This window comes from Dysidea avara, chromosome 8 (assembly GCF_963678975.1).
Source record: "Dysidea avara chromosome 8, odDysAvar1.4, whole genome shotgun sequence".
Taxonomy (NCBI): Eukaryota; Metazoa; Porifera; class Demospongiae; order Dictyoceratida; family Dysideidae; genus Dysidea; species Dysidea avara.
In genome coordinates, this window is record NC_089279.1 from 31740665 (window position 1) to 31763091 (window position 22427).

A 22427-nucleotide genomic window follows, 5' to 3' on the forward strand; every position below is an offset into this window, starting at 1 on the left:
TACTATGAATGTTTCAGATAGTATGTTAGGAACAATTAAAAGTGTGCGAGGTAATTAGAATAATTAGCTAAAACAGCATGCACATGTTGCTTGTGAAATTTACTGATCCTTTTTAACCCAGGCTATGAATGATAATGGATATTAATTCATTATCAAGAGGGCCTGCAAAAATAGGGCATGTGTAAACGTAACATTTGTGTACCTTTTTTTTAAAATTTTCATGACTCACATTAATTACTTTTTATGGCACCATGTTAATACCATGCAATTTCAGCCTTTATTAAACATGTACCGTAATTAGCTATACATTATACAATTTATAATGCAAATATTCTATTCCAGTATTGAGATATGACCTGTTGTACTGTATGGTGGGTGTAGTTTGTGCCCACAATAACAGTGTACTAGGGATGCCATGACATATTAATTTTCATATCACATGTCTTAGAGATTTATGTCACAACATGTCGTATTTCATGACATAAGCAATTCTTAAAGCTGGTTTCACAACTGAAGCTGTTACTTACAAAACTGTATAGCTATTTTAATTCAAACATGCAAAAATATCAACTTAAACATCAGCAATATTAACTATGATACCAACAACCAACATTGCTCATACTTGTCAATTTTTCTCAAATTTATTGTATCAAAATGAATGGAAAAGTGTGCATTGTTAGGAGATATTTATGTCACAACGTAAAGAAGCCTACTGTATGTCATATCATATCATGGAGCTTATGTCATGACATGTTGTATGCCACAACTATCGTGGCATCCCTACAGTGTACAGGTTTACAGTATAGTTAACACTTGTAATAATTATTCTATACTTTATACACATGTATCAGGATGATCATAATAATTAGAGACACTGATTTTGCTTTGAAGACTCATTAATATTAATTTTATGTATTTTATTTTCACATGTGTAGGGTCGTGAGGGTACCTATTATAGATTAGCCACCTTCCTAAGAAAAATAAAATTAACTATAAAAATGCACCACAATTCCACAAAGTGTAGCCAAATCCCCAAAAATGAATATAACATTATGACAATGCACATGCAGTAGTTTGACTATGCATATATTTGTCATATTTACACAAACCAGTTTCAAAGTGTAACACTTCAGTAGCTATACATTCACATCAATAGCAAATCTAGATTGTTTGTATTTGGGAAGTGATACAGAAATGTTACACAATTAAGTTCAACACAGTAGCTTATGTACACACTCAAATAAGTCAATACAATTTTATGACTTGTGAACAATGATCTGAATGATCTTTATCATAGTGCAAGACAATACAAATGGTAAACATTTGGGAGATTAAATATTACATAGTTCATCTCAAAGCTGTAATCTATTGCCACTCATTTTCTATTGAATTAGCTTTGGATTGCCCCGGATTGCTACTTGTGCTATATTGTAAATTCTGGTGGGGTACTTCCAGTAAAATAGCAACTAATTGAAGACTTTGAAGTCTGAAAGCTTGTGTCAGTGCTTCCACTGGCAAGTTTTGTCCTCCAGTTACGATTTGAAAATGATGCAATACTAATTCGAGTTATTTAATATTCCATATTATTGAATGCTCAAAAGCAATTATCTGCACATGGTCCCTATAATGGACTATAAGGGTTTGTACAGCCAAACCTCTCTACTCCGATGCTCAAAGGGAGCCATAAATTTTGCTGGATTAAGGAGGTTGTTGGATTATCAAGTCACCTCTGTAATCCGACATTGTACAATCTCTAGAATTATGTCAGATTATGCAGTAATTACAGGTAAAACAGCACATGGTTTACTCAAGGTTTTTAACATTAGAATTTGTAAGAATTATACATAGATTTTTTTCTATTATTGTCAACCAATTAAATGCTTTAGTTGCTAAAAAAATTACTTTCTATGATTGCTTTTAATCTTGCCATTATTCTCTGTCAGATTACAAAGGTTGAAAACAATGTATTTATAAGTCTAGGGAACCAAATTTTGTGTTGGATTACAGAGTACAGAGGTGTTAGATTACAGAGGTTATTTTCTATATTTCAATACAAAAGTGTTGGTATGTGACATTTTGGTCAGATTAGAGAGGATTCTGGATTTCGCATGTGCTGGATTAGAGAGGTTCGACTGTACTCCAAAACTATCATCTAAAGATGCTGACCATTCTGTACTGGAATTGGTTATAGGGGAGGATCTAGGATAGTCTGCTCTCACTCCTTCTGTGTGCAGCATCTGATATTTTGTCTACATGCAGTAATTACATATTTAAGGTGGTCAATTCAATGTGATAGCACATAGTATAGCTTTCCTGCTGCATTAAATCAGCAACAGTGTTATAATTATGCTAACCAAGTTCTCTCCATTTTGGGCTCTATAATCTAGTGGAGGTGTTTTTGCAGATGCTCCATATCCAACCAAAGCACTCTTTGGCATAACTAACAATGTGTCAGTGAACAATGACTTAAAAGTACAGGAGGAGAATCCAACAATAAGGTATTATTATACTCAGTGGCGGAGCAAGTAGTTGATATGAGAGGGGGCTGGGCTGACCCACACTTATTTCTATAGTTTGGTAAGGTGAGACCAAAAAAAAAAAAAAAAAAAAAAAAAAAAGGTCACAACCAACTGATAAGAGCTTTTCACCTCACCAGCTACCATTTCTAGCTGATAAACTACATAAAAATCCTTACATAGCTCGCTACACCATAGATCTATGACTACACACTGACTACTTTATTAGAGTGACTGCTCTATTAGAGTATCTCGATCTTTATCACGGTTTTCAGCCCCACTTCAAGATCATTCTGAGGGGGGGCTAAGCCCCCTAGCCCCTAGCCCCCCCTTTCCGTCGCCTATGATTATACTGTTAACTATAACTGAAGCAGTTCTCTGTTTAGTTTAGTCTCTAAATTTAGTCCAGCATTCTTTCCCTGCGACTTGCTATTGAACATGCACTGTTCATCATTAGAAATCCCTTTGGATATTGTAATTGTAATATTTTAACAGGGGTCCATGCACTCAGTAGCAACACTGACTAATTTTCAGTGGAGCCCTGCACACAAAAAGCACAAAATATTAGAAGATCAACATTTAAACCATTCTTATTTATTTATTTGTAATGTACAGGACTCAGAATTGAGTATGTGGTACATGTAAATATTCTTGACTATCTCTTGCCAAGAAGATTCTTCTAGAAGAAGAAACTGATAGCTACTCCAGCTGCGAATACGTCTGCAGATGGATTTAGAATTATAATCTTTTAAATGACAACAAGCTGGTTGCCTCAGTCCGGGCCTCAGTCACAATTAACTGGTGGTAATGAATTCCATTCCACTAAAGGAGAAAACGTCGCTTGGGATTGGAACAAATATTAAAGCGGTAATATGTTACGAGAGAGATCACGTTTTTTAACCTGCCACGCCCCTTAGAATCATTTATCCGACGATGTCGTCTGCCGAGGTCTTCACGACAGTTCCGCTGGCGTGTTTCATGATGATGATGTGTGGATTTGCTACAAATACTGACTCAGGTGAGATTAATCAGTTGTCGCTTCAAGCGCAGTGTATATATAGCAGAGCATTCTAGTAAACGCATTGTGGTACTCAGTGTTAACTGAATCTTGGTGTGTCTTTGCGGGGGAAAGCTAGCCACCAATAATCTCTTATTAGCTACCTACGCTTTTCTTGCAGATTATATTCCATACAACGTGAAGTGTGCGGTGTCGTCAATGGATGATTCTCAACATGTGCTAAACGTATCGTGGATGATCAGAAGGGAAACGAATGTGAGGAGGTTTGACGTCAATTGCACCTGTCCTGAAGCTGGCTACAAAGCTGAAAAGAAGGTACTGTATTAGTACTGTAGCCATAAGGTGTGTAGGTGTGTTCGTGCGTACGCGTGTGTCAGTGTTGCCAGTTGATTTGCTCCAAATGTTCATGTGATAAAATAAATTTGTTCATAAAAAGATCATAAATCCATAGTCACTTTTCAAAAACTAGCCCACTCATTATAAATAGGTGGATCTCTGGGTTAGTAGGGCGGCACCGAAGAGCAAAAAAGAAAAAAAGGTAACCACCTAAAATTGCCTAAAGTTCATAAAAACTTCATAGATTATTTCAGGTTCAAACAAGTCAAAAGTTCATAAAAAGTTCATAGATTATTTCAGGTTCACAAACAAGACAAAAAGTTCATAGCTAAATCTATGGACTTTATTCACAACATGGCAACACAGGTGTGTGTGTGTGTGTGTGTGTGTGTGTGTGTGTGTGTGTGTGTGTGTGTGTGTGTGTGTGTGTGTGTGTGTGTGTGTGTGTGTGTGTGTGTGTGTGTGTGTGTGTGTGTGTGTGTGTGTGTGTGTGTGTGTGTGTGTGTGTGTGTGTGTGTGTGTGTGTGTGTGTGTGTGTGTGTGTGTGCATTAGTGTATTGTGTGTGTGTGTGCGCGTGGGCGCGTGCATGCGTGTGTGTGTTACTTGTTTGAAGGGAACATCCAGCTGGTCAACTGTGTCACCAATAAACATGTCTATTTACACATTGCATAAAAGTGATTTAAGGATGTCTTTGGTATGATTGGCCTCAATTTCATATCTCCCTGCTGTGTATTCATTTATATTTTTGACAAAGAGGCAAAAATAGTGTGTACACCAAATCATGATAGAAAAAGATACGTATTATTAGTCCAATGCATATCCAGCTTTGACTTGAAGTCGTTCAATGAGCGTGCCTCAATAGTATGCTGTGGTAAACTGTTCCAAGAATTCACTACACAATGAGAAAAAAGTTACTTCGTAGCAAACAAGAAGAATGGCACTTGTAAATTTTTAAATGAAGTCCTCTGGTAATTCCTGGTGACTGTGTGAAAAAATCATTTACATTGATATCCACTAAATTATTAAATATCTGATATACATGTCACCACACTGACAACGATAATTAAGTGAAGGCAACCTTAATTCTGTGAGTCTTGTGGCATGATCACTATCATGCAAATTGTTTATCAATTTGGTTGCTCTTCGTTGAATTGTTTCAACTTTCTTTTAGTCTAATAGGTAGTGCATGGGGTCTCCATATTACATTACCATACTCTAGTATAGGACATACCATAGATCTGTAGAGATGAACCAACATGCCGGAATCTAAATAAGAAAAACTTCTTTTATTCAACCCAATTATGTGATTTACTTTGTTGGTTACAAGTGAAGTGTGCTCATGAAACTTAAGATTGTGTTGAACTTTGGGAATAGTTGAACACGCTTATAGCTACGTGCCCCCTTGATGATTATATACAAAGTAGAGATCTTATATAATAGCCCATTTTAATGTCAGAAGTGTGACCTAATGTAGCTACTAGCAGAACCTAAACACTTACAGCCTGTTACATGCGTGCAGTGAACATAGTATAAGCATTAAATTACCGACACACTTATTACCATGGAACATACCTTCCACTGTAAAACATTCCTCTGGCACAAATTTTGGCTGAGGTTTTCCCTAGATATTGCCTTGCTTTGCCCTAAGTTTGATGTCAATAGCTGCCTTCCCTGACCAGTAACAGATGAATAGGTGTGGAGTTGAAATAACCAGTTACCAGAACCATAATTCACTTACCAGAACTCATATATGCTACTGGAACTCATATACGATTGTGTGTTTCAATTACCAGAACAGTATCTAACCACCAACGAAAACTTATTCCCATGTGAGTGCCTAATGGACATCCATACAAAATTTTAGAACGTCAGAATGCGTACTGTAGGAGTTACAATTTTTTAGTAAAAATGTATGATTAAATTGCTTGATAATTGAACACAAAATGGTCATTTAACAGTTATACAGTAGTAAATAGTGGAACAACAAATTTTCAACCAATTCTAGATCCTTCGCTTTGCACTGTTCATTATCTCTTGGTTTCAGATGTTGTGTAGGGATAGCATGGCAGCATACTTCACTTCCAGTCATGAAAATGAGTATGCCAAACTGATTGGTGTTGTTGTTGTCTCCTTGAGGAAGAAACTTTGCTCACATCGCTCCAGTTTACCCAGTTGTTTAAATGTGGACCCGGTGTCCTGGTGTCAACTGGGGACGTTGCTTACCCAGCTTTAACATCAATGGGTACTGGCCTTGGGTCTACTGTCCATGTGGATGAAGGTCCATATGAGACTTCAAGTGCTCACACCTTCACCTGTGGAACATGGTATGGCCTCCTGCTCCTACCCATCCCATAATTCTTATGTTGTACACAAGCAAAAAATGAATATAACTCCCACTGCTATGGTAGGATGAAACGTGTTTACTGCAACTTGTTGAACCATAATAATTTATAATGTCTTACTGGCATGTTTATTGTAAAAATAAAAGTGTGGGTACAGTCAGTAGTTATCATTATAAACTACAGTATAGTAAACCAATACAACCACACCCTGCATATCAGTGAGTAATAACATGTATTCATTCAGTGAAAATCAAACTACAACTGTTATGTTAACAACAATTCTATTATCTTAGTATTATTATATGGCTATATTTAACCAGGAACTCATCAAATCCTATGCCAAGGGAGCGCTTAACTCCATACACTACCAATACTACAGGCAAAATTCAAACGTGGTGTCCAGTGTTACTATGTATATAATTTATTACATCATACTTATGTGCAACAGGGATTACACTGAATGGGCTGCTACTCCATCATCTTATGTGAAGGTAGCAAAGCTGCTTCAATAGGAAGATTGTCGAGTTGAAGGTAAAACTTGGTATAGTCAAGTAGAGTAATTTTGCATGATAATCGACTGTAGAAAGACTGTTCTGCTAAGCCTGTGCTACTATTCCTCCATCGTGCCATTGAACTTTGTGTCCATAGCTTTGCTTCATTGCAGCGGAAACGTGATGTACTCAAGCATGCACCTCCACATAATATCCTAATTAGGAAATTTTTAAAAGCTACTTAAAGTACATGGCAGCCGTGTTTGAATTTTGCTGTTTACAGAGTTACATGCTCCCTTGTCTGTAGGATTCAATGTACTCCTGATTTAACACAACAAAATATTCTATCACTCATGCCATAAAAGTACTGTATTTATTCACTAAATAATAACAGAGAGGATATTCTCTCTGTTGTTTTTGTGCCATAGATCAAGTGTCATTGTACGTATCTGTTTTCTCATTAGCATTTTGATCACTGTCCTGATGACATTCCTCCACCTTGTCACCATAATATTATCATGGAGTTCTCCTCACCTGTGTGTTATGACCAGTGTCATTGTAAAGTGCGAACAATTAAAAGAGAAATAGATAGTGCCACGAATTTGTCTGATATCTCTACCTGCTACATAGGACCAAAAGGTGTGTAGTTACAGTCAGTCAAGACTAAGTTTTGTTGAAGTGCACAATATAATAGTATTGTTGGTAGTACCAATACATACCCACAATACATATACACTGTATGTCATGACTCATGTTCAGTGAGTAATTTCTGTAGCCATGAGCATTGTATAATAATATGTATCAAAAACATGATGTTGTTATTTTATTGTACATACTATGTAATTTTGTACAATTTGAGATTGTATTGCCCTGTCCGCTCACTGTATATGACAGTGTTTACTGTTGGAGCACCACTTCATGTTGTGTATATAGCTAACCAGTACAATATTATGACTAGTTGTGTATATGATGGTAATTTGTGTGATGATGTTATTTCTCTTGGTAAACCGGTCTGTCACCTGGTCTTAACAACTGTTAGACAAATGGATTAATGTTGAATTACTAAATGGGAAATATCAAGCTGGCTTATTTAGAGAGATGCCTTTCTGTTCCCACAACCATTCATTCAATGACACAGTTATTTACCACTGTCATTACACACTGACATATAATATGAACTGTGTTGTGTGATAAAAGTGGCATGTAAACAGGTCACTGGTTGATTTCATCATGTGGTCGGCTCAACAACATTTTAGGATACCATTATTAATACAGTTCAGATCCATGAATAGTGATTATCTCATACTGTTGTGGTTAACCACAGCACTCCTCCATGTAATGTGATAACATATTATTACTGTTCATTAGTTCCAAAGAGACCACCTGTTATCATATCATCAGACATAAGGAATAAAGATGGGAGATCTGTACCAGTCATCTTCCAGGTATGATGTATATTGTACACAGTTAACAGTACTTTTACACCTCAAATCAAAGGAGCTTCCCAGGCTGCATTTGCAAAGTAGCCCAGTTGGTGACTTACCCAGGTTACATATGAATGTATCCCGGGCTACAACTGACCAGATGATTATATAAATTTTAAGGTCAAAGTCGTTTGTGGGGAATGATTATTACTGACACATGATTAGTACCCTTGACTTGAACCACTCAGATGGAATGCGTTTTGCTATCCTTGCTATCCTACGAGTTGGGCTTCAGGTGATCGATTATCCAAGCAAATATGAGTGCAACCACTGGATATATTACATATACATGCCTGAATAGTTTGATGATGAGTCAGCTAAGGCTACGTTTGTACATGATGAACAGTATTGGGCGTAATGCATTACTTATGTAACGTGTTATGTAATATTATTGCTTAATGCAATAATGAAGTAATATAACGTGCTACATTTCTTATGCTAGCAATATGTAACGGTTTGTTATTTTACATAAGTAATGTGTTAGCACTAACGCGTTACTAAAGTACGTAACGTGTTACTGTAATATCATCACCCAATGAAGTACTAATATGTTACTTAACTAGCGCGTTACTATACTTCATAAAGTACCTTTGTACATTGTGTAATAATATGCCATATTACTAGTTACTTTTAAAATGAAGTAATATAATTATAACTGTGGTGCATTTCATCATAGTGGCAGTAATTAGTAATTAGTAATAATTATATTACTTTGTAAAAGTACCAGCCCAACACTGATGATTAATGGACAAATCCTAGAGGCCAAATCAATTTATAACTTATACATACTACTGCCATTTACTGTAAACTGACTCACCTTAAACCAAAGTCAAAACAGCTATCAAGCTCACTGTCACTCAACACCTTTGGACATACTATCATTTCTGGTAAATAATTATTTGGTGTTTAAGATATTCATAGCCTGTTAAACAGTTTTAAAGACTTCACAGCTATCTGTAAAACGCAAAATAACAAAAATCAACAGCAAGACATTTACTAAGAGGTAATTATTTCCTGGCTAAGAATAAAGCAACAGCTGGATCAGCTGTTTCACAGGCAAACGTCTCAAGATGAAAGAGTCAGTAGGTCATCATAATTATACTAATTAACTGCAAATTTTGATTGCATTGATCACATTCAGTAAACTGAGCTGGTTTGATAAAACTGTAAATGTTGATGAAGTCCATCTGGATTTGATCGAAACGCGTCTATCCCATCCTCATTTAGCTTTGTTTGACCTGACCACCACGTGTTGTTCAGCTGGAACTCAAACGGTCTGTGGATTAAGCCACAACCTAGTTGGCTTTTAAAGCTATATAGCTCGAGCTGTCTGATAAAAAGCAAACATCTGATCTTCATCTCACCTTGATTATATCACCTCTAAGGTGTATTTCAGAATTTTTTTAAATGTATACATTTTTATTAAATTTAACCTTTCAAATGTTTTATTGTTTATCAATTCACTTGTTATAATTATATTGACAGTTACCAAAAACTTCATTGTACTATTGTGATGAAGTGAGTAACATCAAGAGGATAATAGCCAATATCACTGATCATCAAGGATCATACCAACATCTTGCTGAAAAATATAGCTTTTCAAACGTTACTGCAAGAACATTCAGTTTTATTCTTCAACTGAACAGCTCTGCACTTTGGAAATCATTTACGTTTTCCTTGTCACTGAAGAATTCTTTTGGTGCCAGTCCCTTCAGTGATCAAGTGTCTGTCAGAGGAGCTGTTAATGGTAATATAAATGATTACATGTTTAGTGTATATAATTGTAAGCATTGTGTTTGTATTGTGAATTATTTAATACAACAGTGTACTCTAAATTTGCTTTTATACATTAGGGAGTAACAGTTGCTTTGAACTAAGGTGCTGTACAAAGATGATACATGTCACCTTCCTGCATACACTTCTGCAGGCATGACTCACAAGTGGCTAATCTGCATGTGTTATTTCAGACTATTTGGCAGTACCCAAACATGCTACCATAATTAATTTGTGTATTCTGCATTGCCCACCTTGTAATCATCTTTAATTCACAGTTAATTAGTGTCTTTGCAGAAAAATTAAAGACAATTAAATATTCACAGATCAAAGCCTTAATTGTGATATTTTCCAGCACTCTGAAATGTCAGCATAATATTCACGTGAACACTTTGTGTTAAAGATAGCTAAAGTGATATTATCTCAACACCATAGTAACAGGTCATTTTCACAGTTTAACGTGTCATTGTTTTGTACAGGTGATATCAGTAGAGATGACTACCAGTTTGGTTACAATGTGGTAACCATAAACTCCACTTCACGTTCACTTCACTTGTACTGGACCATCACTAACGCAACTTGGGGTTTGTTAGATAGTCATTTCATCAGAGGATTTAACTACACTGTTCAACAACTTGATAATGGAGAATATTACACTACTACTGTCACTACTAACTTGACTGTCATTGTCACCTTAAACTCATCCAATTGGTACATGATGATTGGTAGAATACTAACCAATGATAAAGACTCCTGGGGACCAGAACCAGTTTACTTGTATTTGCCTCCATCATATACACCTCTATCAGGTGAAGTGTTGTATGGACAATGTACAGTAGCCACTCTTAGATGTGGGTACTTTCCTCATCTTGACACTACATGTATGTACTAGCTAGTCTGTAGAGGGTAAACTCATTCAATGTTTGCTACAATGTGTGCAGCATATTATATTTTGGCACTTGTAATTTGTCAAAATTCCCTATCTCATTATAGGAAGTTCTTCAACTACAACCTCAAATGAAGGAAAAGGTATGTAGCTATGGCCACAAAATGTCATGTAATATTTAGCATCATTCATTATGCTGAGACATCCTATTGTAATTGTTTGCAATACAAGTCTACCATCAGATTTGAAATCTTCTTCATTATAGTGGAGCTTATGATTAAATCCACATTTCCTATTAGATGATTAGTTTGTTATATTTGAACAGGCTGCACCTGGATGCCATAATTCCTTGCTTAATAAATGCTGCACCCTCAGTAGTATCCGCACTTGAGTGCTACCATAATTTATTTTGAATCTAAAGGCTTAAACAGTATTTTTGAGCAGTAAGTGGTGGCTGATTTAAATAGTTGCTACATAGATTTTTGGTTGTTTCTTTATATAACCATCATGAAATATGAATTTTAAATACAATGTGTAATTGTAAATACATCAATGCATGCAGTAAACATGTACTCAATAGTCATCACTGGTTGTACTGTATATTGTGTAGTAGCTGTGAGCAGTTGTACTAATATTATAGTATTTGTGACTGGTTGTACTGTATACATTTCATAGTAGTTGTGACTGGTTGTACTGTATAGACCCTGTGCACACTAAAGTGTGGTCCGGTGAAAAGTTGTTACAGCTTCAGATTTTGCGATTATATATGGGGAATTTCGGAGCAAAATAAGGGCAAAAGTATTGAGCGTTCTAATGCAAAAACCTTCCCTAGGTGGGATAACTTGCCATGCAACAAGTATGTTACAGTAACCTACTAAGTTACTTTTTAACAGCACTCCTCTTTTTTTCAGTACGATTACTTCGTATTACATTTTTTTAAATTCCTAACGTGGAATTAATACGTTTTTTGCCCACAAAAAATGGCGGATACACTATTTCAATGATGTAATAAAGTGTCATGCCTTAGTGCGCACTGGATCTATAGTTGTACTGTATACAGTTAGTTGTGACTGGTTGTACTGTGTATTGTATGTATGTAGTATACGTAGTTGTGACTGGTTGTGCTGTATATAATACTTGTGAGTAGTTGTACTGTATATTGAAGTAGTTGTGACTGATTGTGAAACTAAGGTAGTAAACAATGTGGTGTTTAACCAAGTAAATTACGTATCTATATTTTGCAAAAAATGATCCAAATTACTTACTGGACAACCACCAATTAATGTCATCATTGTGCAGCTACACTACCGGACCATTGGCTTTAAGTCTCAATGTTCCCCATGCTATATACACAAGACTGCAAAGCTCATTTTACTGAAGACTAGGCTTTTCTGGGAGGTATGACTACTATACCTTAAATCAGGGGCGGTGGAGCAGGCCAAAGAGTGAGGGGGCCAGGCCAGCTGTGAGTTCAAGACCAAAAAAAAAAAGGTCACAGCCTGCTAACAATAGCTGCTCTCCACCAATTATAACTACACATACGTAGCTAAGTGATTTGCTACACTGCTTCTCTGAATAATGTGACTGTTCTATTAGAGTATCTTGATCTTTTCTTGCAAACATTGTCCCAAAAAAGTGGGGGGGGCATGGCCCCCCTACCCCCCTCCCCCCCCCCCCCCCCCCCCCCCCCCCTCATCTCCACCGCCTATGCCTTAAATTGTAATTTCTGGCCTGATAAGTTCCACCATAGTGAGGTGTTGTAATGGCAATTTTATATAAAATTATATGCTTCTAAGACTGAGAGCTTATGCAAGCAGTAGATGGCACCAGGTTACAAATCACACATCTTGCATGGTTTTGCTAAGCAATCTACAATGTAAGATAATAATGCTAGCAGTCACTCTAATACTTCTCAAGGCTATCAGAGCATTGTGCGGGCTTTGACACTCCTACAAAAGTCCATCCCCAGAAAGCAGATCTTACAAGTCTAAGACAAGCTAGTGTGAAAATGTTAGCCAGGTTCATCTTGCACTTATGTTATCTTTATGTGCCCAAATGATATGTTCCAAATCAGGTCACATATAATCTGTTGTGATATCCTCCACTTGACTGTTATTCCTTCACAGGTGTAATGTTCACTCTTCTGGGTACTACTGTGCTGTTTGCAGTACTCAGTCTCATCCTTACTATTGTTATAAGGTAGGGTTGCTATCATGCTATATCAGCAATACTGTAAACTTATTATTGAACAGTGTACAGTGTTACAAGATAATAACAGATGATGATGATGATAGTAGTGTAAGAGTGATGTATACGTGTGTGTGTGGTGATGTGTGTTCCTGTAAGCACTAAAATGATTTATATTTTATTAACCACCAGGTGCAAGGGGATCAGGACCAACAATCATGACTATGTTGTCCAAATACAAACCTTTTTTATTGATATTTGGTAGGGTATTAATGGGCAGAGAAGTCATGGCCTGGTATAAATCCTTACTCACAGTCATTTGGGCATGGGAAGATTCTATTGCTTATGCTGACTCTTCTTGACAACTCTACTCTATTCCAGTCTTATAGAAATTTGTACAGTACTTTATGTGCTGCTTTGCCCGTAAGGGTACAGGGAGAGGACACATGCTCCCAGTGTGCGAAATAGCAGTCAGAGAACAGACAATTGCATGAAGTAATGTCCTTTACTCCTTCCAAATTGTAGTATAGAATTTAAGGTGTGGTAGTAGGCTAGGAGGAAGGGTAAACATGGTGGTATTGGCATGTGTGTGTTGTTCGTTTTGTGGTGACCACAAATGGACGCTCAAGGTAAACTCTGAGGTTAACAGTTTACTACGGTACATACATGTCTCAGATACTGTACCTGTACTGCAGTAGTAAAAGGTAGTTACTGTATCATACAGTACGGTAGTACTGTATATCAAGGATCATGGAAGTTTGGGTATTTTTGGCCAAAAAAAGCACCCAAAAAAACCAGCTTCATAATGCCATCCTGGTGCCTTGGCAGTATTGGTTAGGTATAATCAAGCCAAATAGTGCCTTCAGTAAGACCCTAAATGTTCCCAATAGATTGTCACAAAATTTAAAAAAATGTTCAATGGAATTCTCTACTGACTAACTGCCTGCTTACCTGCCAGCCAGCCGCCCAGCCACCCACCTGCCTACCCGATGCCTTCAGGCAAACATAACTTGATAATGGCTAAGGCTACAGGCTTGATTTTTTCAATGTTTGACATCATTTCGTCCTGAGATGTGCCTTTTGAAATTTTGTCCCATTTCTTTTTGCTGACAACCCAAGGTGTCGATTCATAGTAACATGTTGCATGGCTTCCCTACATTTGTAAATGGAAATTGTCTGTATTTTTCATGGTGACTGGATTGATTGCAGAAGCACTTCTAATATTGTTCTTTGTTTGTAATGCTGTGTAACGGGCTGAAAGCAAAACATATTGGACACTTCACTTTCAAGTCAGAAATGTGAATTTTGGCACGCAAATAGTCCATATTTCTTGTGGTGACTGGATTGATTGCAAAACGTACTTCTGCTATTCTTCATTAATTTTGTAGCACTGTTAATGGGCTGAACATAGATGAAAGTGAAATGTAATAACCACTTCACTTTTGAGCCAGTAATTGATAGCTGGGGCATGCATTCAGATGAAATCATTAACTTTGGCACTATTCTTTTCTTTGATGCGGTATGCGCGGGTTCACCGGTCATAATAATGTTACAAAAAAAGTAAACAAACAAGTATAAGGAACAATAAAGTTCGATTGAGAATCATAGAAAAGTAGGGAAACAAGGGAGGCTGCCTACACCTGCAGATATACTAGTGAACATTTAATTCCTAATTCAGTCATGGGTATATAGACTGAAGTAGGGATTAAATGTTCACTAGTATATCTGCAGGTGTAGGCGACTTCCCTTGTTTCCTTACTTTTTCTATTATCCATAATCAAACTTTAAATTTCTTATACTTGTAACTTGTTAAACATTAGTACCTTTTGCAATACTTCTGATATTCACATACAGGAAAAATTCATCATAAAAATATTTTCGTCACTGGCTGTATCAACTAAAATTAAAACAAATTATTTTATTTTTAACTATGCAAATAATTTGCGCATAAAAATAATAACATATAGTTAGTCTGTCAAACATTTTTGTCAAACATTTTTGTCAATTACGCCAGTGACAAAAATATAATATTATTGCATCAAAATTTTAATATATGAACATTTATGCTGAAATTTTCCTGATTTAGATATACATCCAGCCACAGTTTATATTTTAGCCAAGTTACTCTTACATTTATGATCATTTTGACTTTAGTGATAAAACAATAATCTATTTCATGGTAGCACTAGCAAAGTTTGACCACATAGCTACTCTTTCAGACTTCTTTTTCTACAAATGCCTGCAACAGAAATGTTTCCATAGAAGCCCTTATATGTGACCAGTATCCTATGTCAAGACATTGTGAAAGAGGAGTGTGCATCAAACAATTTGGCTGGAAATTTTAACTATTTGGCTTGTCTTTAGCATGTGTTAAAGTAATGGTTTGTTTCAAGCATTCAGGTCACCAATGTTCTTTGCAACTGACCACTACTCAACCTCTTACTAATAGCGATAAACTGAACAGTGAAATAAAGCATGTTAGGATCAGTGTGTCAATACATGTCTGAAAAGTTATTTCACACATTGTGCTCTTTGTCTCTTGATTGGCAGAAGACATTATACCTTGATTATGTTACAGTGACTGAAAAATTGTAAGAGCTGAGCATGTAGAAGTGCTCTTGTTCCCTTTAAAGTCCCCAATCTGTCCTGCCACTTTGAATTTTTCCGAACTGATGTACAGTACAATAGCAAGTAAAATGCAACATTTGTGTGTGCAGCAGCAGGAAAACATCTAATACATGTACATGTCAAGATGCCACGGTGACTACAATTTAGCTAGGCTGACTACTTGACGATTGTTACATAACTCTTCACCCAGCATTGCAAATGCTTGTTGCATGTATATGTAGAAGATGACAAGAACAACCAAAGAAAAATGTCATTATGCAAATAATACCAACTGAACTTTACAGCAAAATGCTAGTTTGCAGCATTGCTGGATCTTTCATTAGAAAATTCTCTAATAGAGCTGACACTTTATACTAACTCTTTTTAGTATACAGCACTCGGTGCACTGATACTAAAAAGACCAATAAACTTGGTAGCACTGTAGTACTTGGTGCCATTCCATGCCTCATTCAACACTCCAGTATTGTATTCATCTGGTTTGAACAATTCAGTTTATTGGTCTTAGCTAAGCTGAGCCACCTTTTGCCATCATTAATTGCCAACTATTCCTTGTTCTTTGGGGTAAATACTTGTTTTTATCTTTAACGTATATTACTAATACTGCATACTCATCTTTTGTTTCTGCAAAATAATTCTGGACATAGTAGAGAGTGTATAATATCTCTATGTCCACTGTGTTGCTATGATTACCCGAATAATAATTTTGTATGTGGGCGTCATGGGAATTTCAGTGTGAGAAGCTAAGAAACTATCTTCATTGCTGTCTCACCACATTCATGCCATGGCTTTATAAAAGGAAAGGTACAGTGTCTATTAAATAATTTATGTAGTTAAAATACCATTATTACGTTATAATATACTTCATGACCGTTATGAAATCAATAGCTTGGTAACTTTTCATGCTCTTAGTAGCACCCTTGGGGTTACTAAATTTCTTGGTTTCTTGGTTTAACAGAACAGTAAAAAACTTGACGGACTAGCTAACATTCATTAGCTGTATAGACTAGCTAGCTTGTCAGCAAATCACAGACATTCAACTACTGAATATAAAGTGGATTACAAAGAAATAATTTATCTGAAAGTGCCCGTGTATTAGCTGCTCAGGATAAGAAGTGATATGATGGGGGTAGATAGCCGTACACTTGTCAGACTGGAGTAGCCACCATTAAAAGATTGACATACTCTAATAGAGCAGTTAGATCTAGATTCTCTAATAGAGCAGTCACAGTATTCTTCAGTGGAGCAGTGTAGCAAGCTTATAAATAAGGAAATGGGAGATGGTTGGTGAGGGGTAGCTATTGTCATTGTCAGCATGTAATGACTTTTTTTTGGTCTTCAACCTACAGCTTGGGTGAAGTTGTGATTCAGAATGGAAACCTCCTTGCCCCTGGGGCCCCATTTTAACTTTTTGCACTGGGCTCCTTAATTTCTCTGGGAGGCGCTGTAGAGGAGATTCACAAAGTTCAGTGCTTCCCAATATCAATGCCTATGCACTGGTGGAGAAAAAATGTGACACTGAGTAGGACAAAGGCCATAGTAACTGGTGCAAGGAAAGTTTCAGGCCTAAGCAATATTGAACGGTAAATCATAAGTATGGTATTAATGGAATGCCTGCTATGTGACAGTTACTATGTCTATGACATAAAATGGTATTATCACCTGTTTATATAAAGTATCAAGAAAAGCTGGTTTTAAGTATTCAGTGTGTTGTAGCTCACCAATGGTTGAAGCTAGCATATATGTACAAAAAAATTTCAAATATTTTACACCAATTCCTTATGTTACAGAACATCCACTGTACAAGTAGTCATTAGTTAAGTTTCCCACCATTTTAAATAGTTTTTAACTTGATGTTTACTGTATCAGTGAAGTTCAAATATGGGTTGTGGCAGGTGCCAGAGGAGTGCAAGAGGTTGTTTCAAAAAATAAAGGGAAAGGTGTAGGGATGAATTAGACCAAGCTATGGGCTATCCAGGTCTCAACATTGGCTACAATGAAAGGAAAATACAACACAGATCTTTATTCAACATCATGGTGCTGTACAACCACATACATACATGGCCAGAGCTCCATGGTCCAAGACATTTATATAGATCACCATCGTGCTTGGAAAGAGCAGCCAGCAAAAGTAGACCACTCAAGTCTAGCTGATTTGATAGTTAGCTTTGAGTTCTTGGTAAAAATCAAATCTGCTGTCAAAGGTGATAAGACCAGATTTCCTAGACCCAGTCACAATTATTGTCAGTAGCTAACTCATTGGAAAATTAATTGTGCAAGGAAATGAGATAATTATTGTATCACCTGAGGTCTAAACAAACACAGGCAGACAATAGCGCTTTAATATAGGACCAACACTGAGAGAATTCTGATCTAGTTGTAATCTCTCAAATTGCACACCATTGGTTTCAAAAAGATGATTGTTATGAATGAACTAAGCTATATAGCTGACACACTCGCAAATTTTTGACTATTCTATTAGAGCTCTTAATTGTTGAGCAAATATATCCAGTAATGCTCCAAAACATTTTGATGTAAACTTGACCCACACGTTGACACAATGGCCTTATTAGACATTCCGTTGCTTATTTCCATCCCTGTTTTATAATTAGAGTTCTCCTTGTCTGAGCTACAAAGATTAGTCCATAACATTGCACTGTTGCCAATGATATGGAGTAGTGAAATCCACATTATTATTGGCCATGTTCCACAGGAAATTTCGAGTGTCGTACAGTTGACAAATCTCTAGCATTTCTTCTCTTGTATATGTGCACCTCATGTTGAAGATGTACGTCTGCATGTGCTTATCAACCATACGTAATTGAGTACAAGAAATGAGTGTGTGCTAATATAACACGTGCTTAATATATAATACATGTGCTGAACAGTCAGACTCTTTGGTATGCTATCAATGGGTTCTTTAAGAAATTCTTTAAGTACATTGTAAATTATTCTTGAAAATGCTCCAATAAGGAATCCTAACTACCTATTATTGCTGAAACATAACTATTAAAGGGACAATGCGCTGTTTACATGCTGTATTATGTTTTGATGTATGGAAGCCACTCAATGCTTGTCCAAGACCAGCTGGTTGCATTGTGTATCTTGTCAAGTTCATGTTGCAGGTGGTAAAGTACTAGCACCACATGATTTTGTTGGGCCCCAAAATAGTCAGAGGTTGTAAACAGCACATTGTCCCTTTAAACTCTTATTCATAAAAGTATCACAGACTATGTACTGTACCTCTTATTAACACTGTAGGGTGTATACCAAATTGATTGTACAAGTAGCATCACAGAATTCTCACAGGACAAAAGTGAAGTGGAAAATTCAAAGTTGCCTGTTCCTAGGAATGATGATGACGATGATAAAACTATTACTAAAGAAAAAGATGACAGTGCACTAAGTGACAATGATATGGTGACTACAGGTGATAACAGTGCAGTGGAGAAGTTGAGCATTAGTAAGAGTTACACTGATATCGATGGCGACACCAGTAGGGCAGATACTGACAGTGTACTGAATAACAGTACTAAATTACATGTTAATGAAACAGAAGTGTAATATGTGTTATAACAGAGTACTAGATTTTTATAATGAAATGAATTGTTTGATACACAATTATAACAACATATTGATCATGTTGTAAAGATGGAATATATAGCAACCAGTGCAAGTCATTAGAGAGGTTAAACACAAGGTCACATGTTTGATGGCATGCTAACTTTTGCAATATCAGAACTAGTAAGTTATCTAAGTGTCTAAAAGTTAGCCTAGTAGCACCAGTGCATTAAGTAAACATAACATTGAGAGGCCTAATTCTCTTAATCCATTACAATCATAACTACTCTATTGTAAATGTCTACATATATATACAGTTAGTAAAGTTGTATATGTAATCCCTCACTCCTATTTTCATGTTTTAACCCTTCTTATTGTAACTGTCTTGTCAGAGCAACCACTGAAGGTTGTAGTGAACTACCTGTGCTTTCAGAACAGAGACGCTGTTATTAACCACACGCTCAAATAATCATTAAACCACCTCCAGATTCAATCGCAGAAAGTTTAATTTAATCTTAAAACAAATATTCAATTAGACTCTTAGAATGTAAGATTGTTTCATGCATCAGTCATGATTATGACAAAAATAGCTTATGTGCTGTAGAATTCCATTCTTCTACTGTATAGAGGGAAACGTTGGTGGAGGTAAACTTTGGTGAATAGCAAGCTAAATTGCATTTGGTGAAATAAACTTTGGCGAATTCAAGCTCAATGTTTAGCAATAAAGATGCTAATGTGAAGTGCTACAAGTAATTGGTGGGTTAAAACATTGGTGAATTTATAACAAATCGCTTAATTTCTTTCCGACAAACTTTCTCTCTATACGATATAGTTAAAGATTCTGAAACATTGTTTTATCCTTGCTACTGTATATACCCCTCCTCTTCCCTCAGGTCTTCCGTGTCCCCCCAAAATATAAATATGTTACATATACATGTTTTTCACAAACTTGTATTAGAACCATTTACTCATATCTGCAATATATCAAGACACACGGTAGTGTGTCGTGCGGCCCAAGAAGCCGGCGCGCCACACCGTGAGTATATTTACAGGAAGAAAGTAAACGCGATTTTCACACCTTTGTAGCTCCGTGATTCCTTATCCGATTGAAACCAACGTTGCTACAGAAGTGCCGGCTAGGTAGGGGAGTCCACATTCCAAATTTGAAAAAAATCGCTCCAGCCATTTCCGAGATACGAGCGGCCAAAGTTTGGGGTTTTTTTCTTCGTTTTTTTTTTCTTCTTCTTTTCGCACACTTTGCAAAATCCGCAATAAAACACGAATGCGTGCTCCAATTAGGCTGAAATTTTGCGCACTTAAAGGGCTCATTAAGGCGAATCTCAGTACCAAGTTTGGTAGGAATCCGATGAACATTCACGGAGTTATGACCGATTAGTATAGGTAATCACACACATTTGAGTGTAATTAGGGAATAATTGTATGAGTAACAGTCAAAATTGCACGAGGCGAAGCCGAGTACAATTTTGGCTGTTACGAGTACAATTATTCCATAATTGCACGAAAATGCGTGTGATTGCCTACTAATCACATAGTGACCATCCTTCATGGTTTGTAGTACAGTTCTATGTGGCCATTAACTTCTACCAGGTGATTGCATCATCCTTCTTTGTATTACATCATTTGTTGTTGCACTTAAAAGGCTTCATGTGTCAGCAATTCTGATTGGCTACTCAAAATGTCTACATATGTTGCACTTAAAAGGCTTCTATTGTCAGCTTATTTGATTGGCTATTCATTATATCACTTTCTTGTTGCACTTAAAAGGCTTCTGTTATTCTGCTATTTTATTGGCTACTTTACAGTGCAATTACAGAAACAAGGCCGTGCGATTTGGGATTAATTGCACTCCTACTATTGGGACTAATGTATGACAAATTAAACCACTATGTGATTAGTATAGGTAATCACACACATTTGAGTGTAATTAGGGAATAATTGTACGAGTAACAGTCAAAATTGCACGAGGCGAAGCCGAGTGCAATTTTGGCTGTTACGAGTACAATTATTCCATAATTGCACGAAAATGCGTGTGATTGCCTACTAATCACATAGTGACCATCCTTCATGGTTTGTAGTACAGTTCTATGTGGCCATTAACTTCTACCAGGTGATTGCATCATCCTTCTTTGTATTACATCATTTGTTGTTGCACTTAAAAGGCTTCGCGTGTCAGCAATTCTGATTGGCTACTCAAAATGTCTACATATGTTGCACTTAAACGGCTTCTATTGTCAGTTTATTTGATTGGCTATTCATTATATCACTTTCTTGTTGCACTTAAAAGGCTTCTGTTATTCTGCTATTTTATTGGGTGTAATTACAGAAACAAGGCCGTGCGATTTGGGATTAATTGCACTCCTACTATTGGGACTAATGTATGGCAAATTAAACCACTATGTGATTATTTGCGTAAAATAAGGTCGAAGGTCTGTCACGCCCACAGGGTAAACCACTTGAAGGAATGAGCTGAAAACTGCTATGTAGATGGAGTAACTATCGTAGGAGTGCCTTTTTGTGGCTTGAAAGGAATCCAGTTAAAGGCCATCGAGATATAACACAAAACCCAACCTGTGTCACAATTACGCGATCGATTTTTATGAATAAAAAACTAATAGTTTTCACGCTTAGGCCACTGCAATGAGATTACTTGTTTCTCATCAACCGCCCGCACCAAAATTTTCTTTTGCCCATGCGCACTCATTATTGCACGAGATGGCAGCATGGCTTTTTTGAGTGTTGTGGTAGTGGGTTTATCACGTAGAAAAGCACTATTTCCATGAAAAACTGCAATCCCATTGAGATACAGACACCATTTATGAGTGTTTTTTACTTCTGTGTTGATTAGAGAGCTTTCTGGAGCATCAACAACCACCAAGGCATCAACAGTGAGTGCTACAGTGTACATTAGACCATACACTAGCATTGGTATCGTGACCTGCATGTCCTATGTGCAGGGCCATCATATCTAAGAGACATAGTAGCTTTAGTGTTGCTACTTCTGCCACAAGCTTGCACAGCCCCTCCCCCTGATAAGACTGACCAGCCTACATGTGCTAAGACTGCTGCTGTCTGCTGCTGCATGGTACATGACTCCAAGACTGGTGGAACTTTCGCAAAGGACTTGAATGCTATGTTACTGAAGTTAAAGTTTATGTGCACTTTGAATTTTACTCTCAGTGTGCACCA

The 22427-nt window shown here is 36.7% G+C and overlaps 1 protein-coding gene across 1 annotated transcript; it reads left to right on the forward strand.

Annotated features, from left to right (window-relative positions):
• The first annotated feature begins 3423 nt into the window (after positions 1 to 3423).
• Positions 3424 to 19327, forward strand: LOC136262747 (uncharacterized). The gene is made up of 10 exons (XM_066057141.1): positions 3424 to 3534; positions 3695 to 3849; positions 7169 to 7343; positions 8073 to 8149; positions 9674 to 9935; positions 10441 to 10770; positions 10955 to 10990; positions 12974 to 13046; positions 13100 to 13145; positions 18921 to 19327. The coding sequence occupies exons 1-10, from the start codon at positions 3450 to 3452 to the stop codon at positions 19221 to 19223; spliced, it is 1542 nt and encodes a 513-aa protein (XP_065913213.1). The 5' UTR covers positions 3424 to 3449; the 3' UTR covers positions 19224 to 19327.
• Positions 19328 to 22427: the final 3100 nt, after the last annotated feature.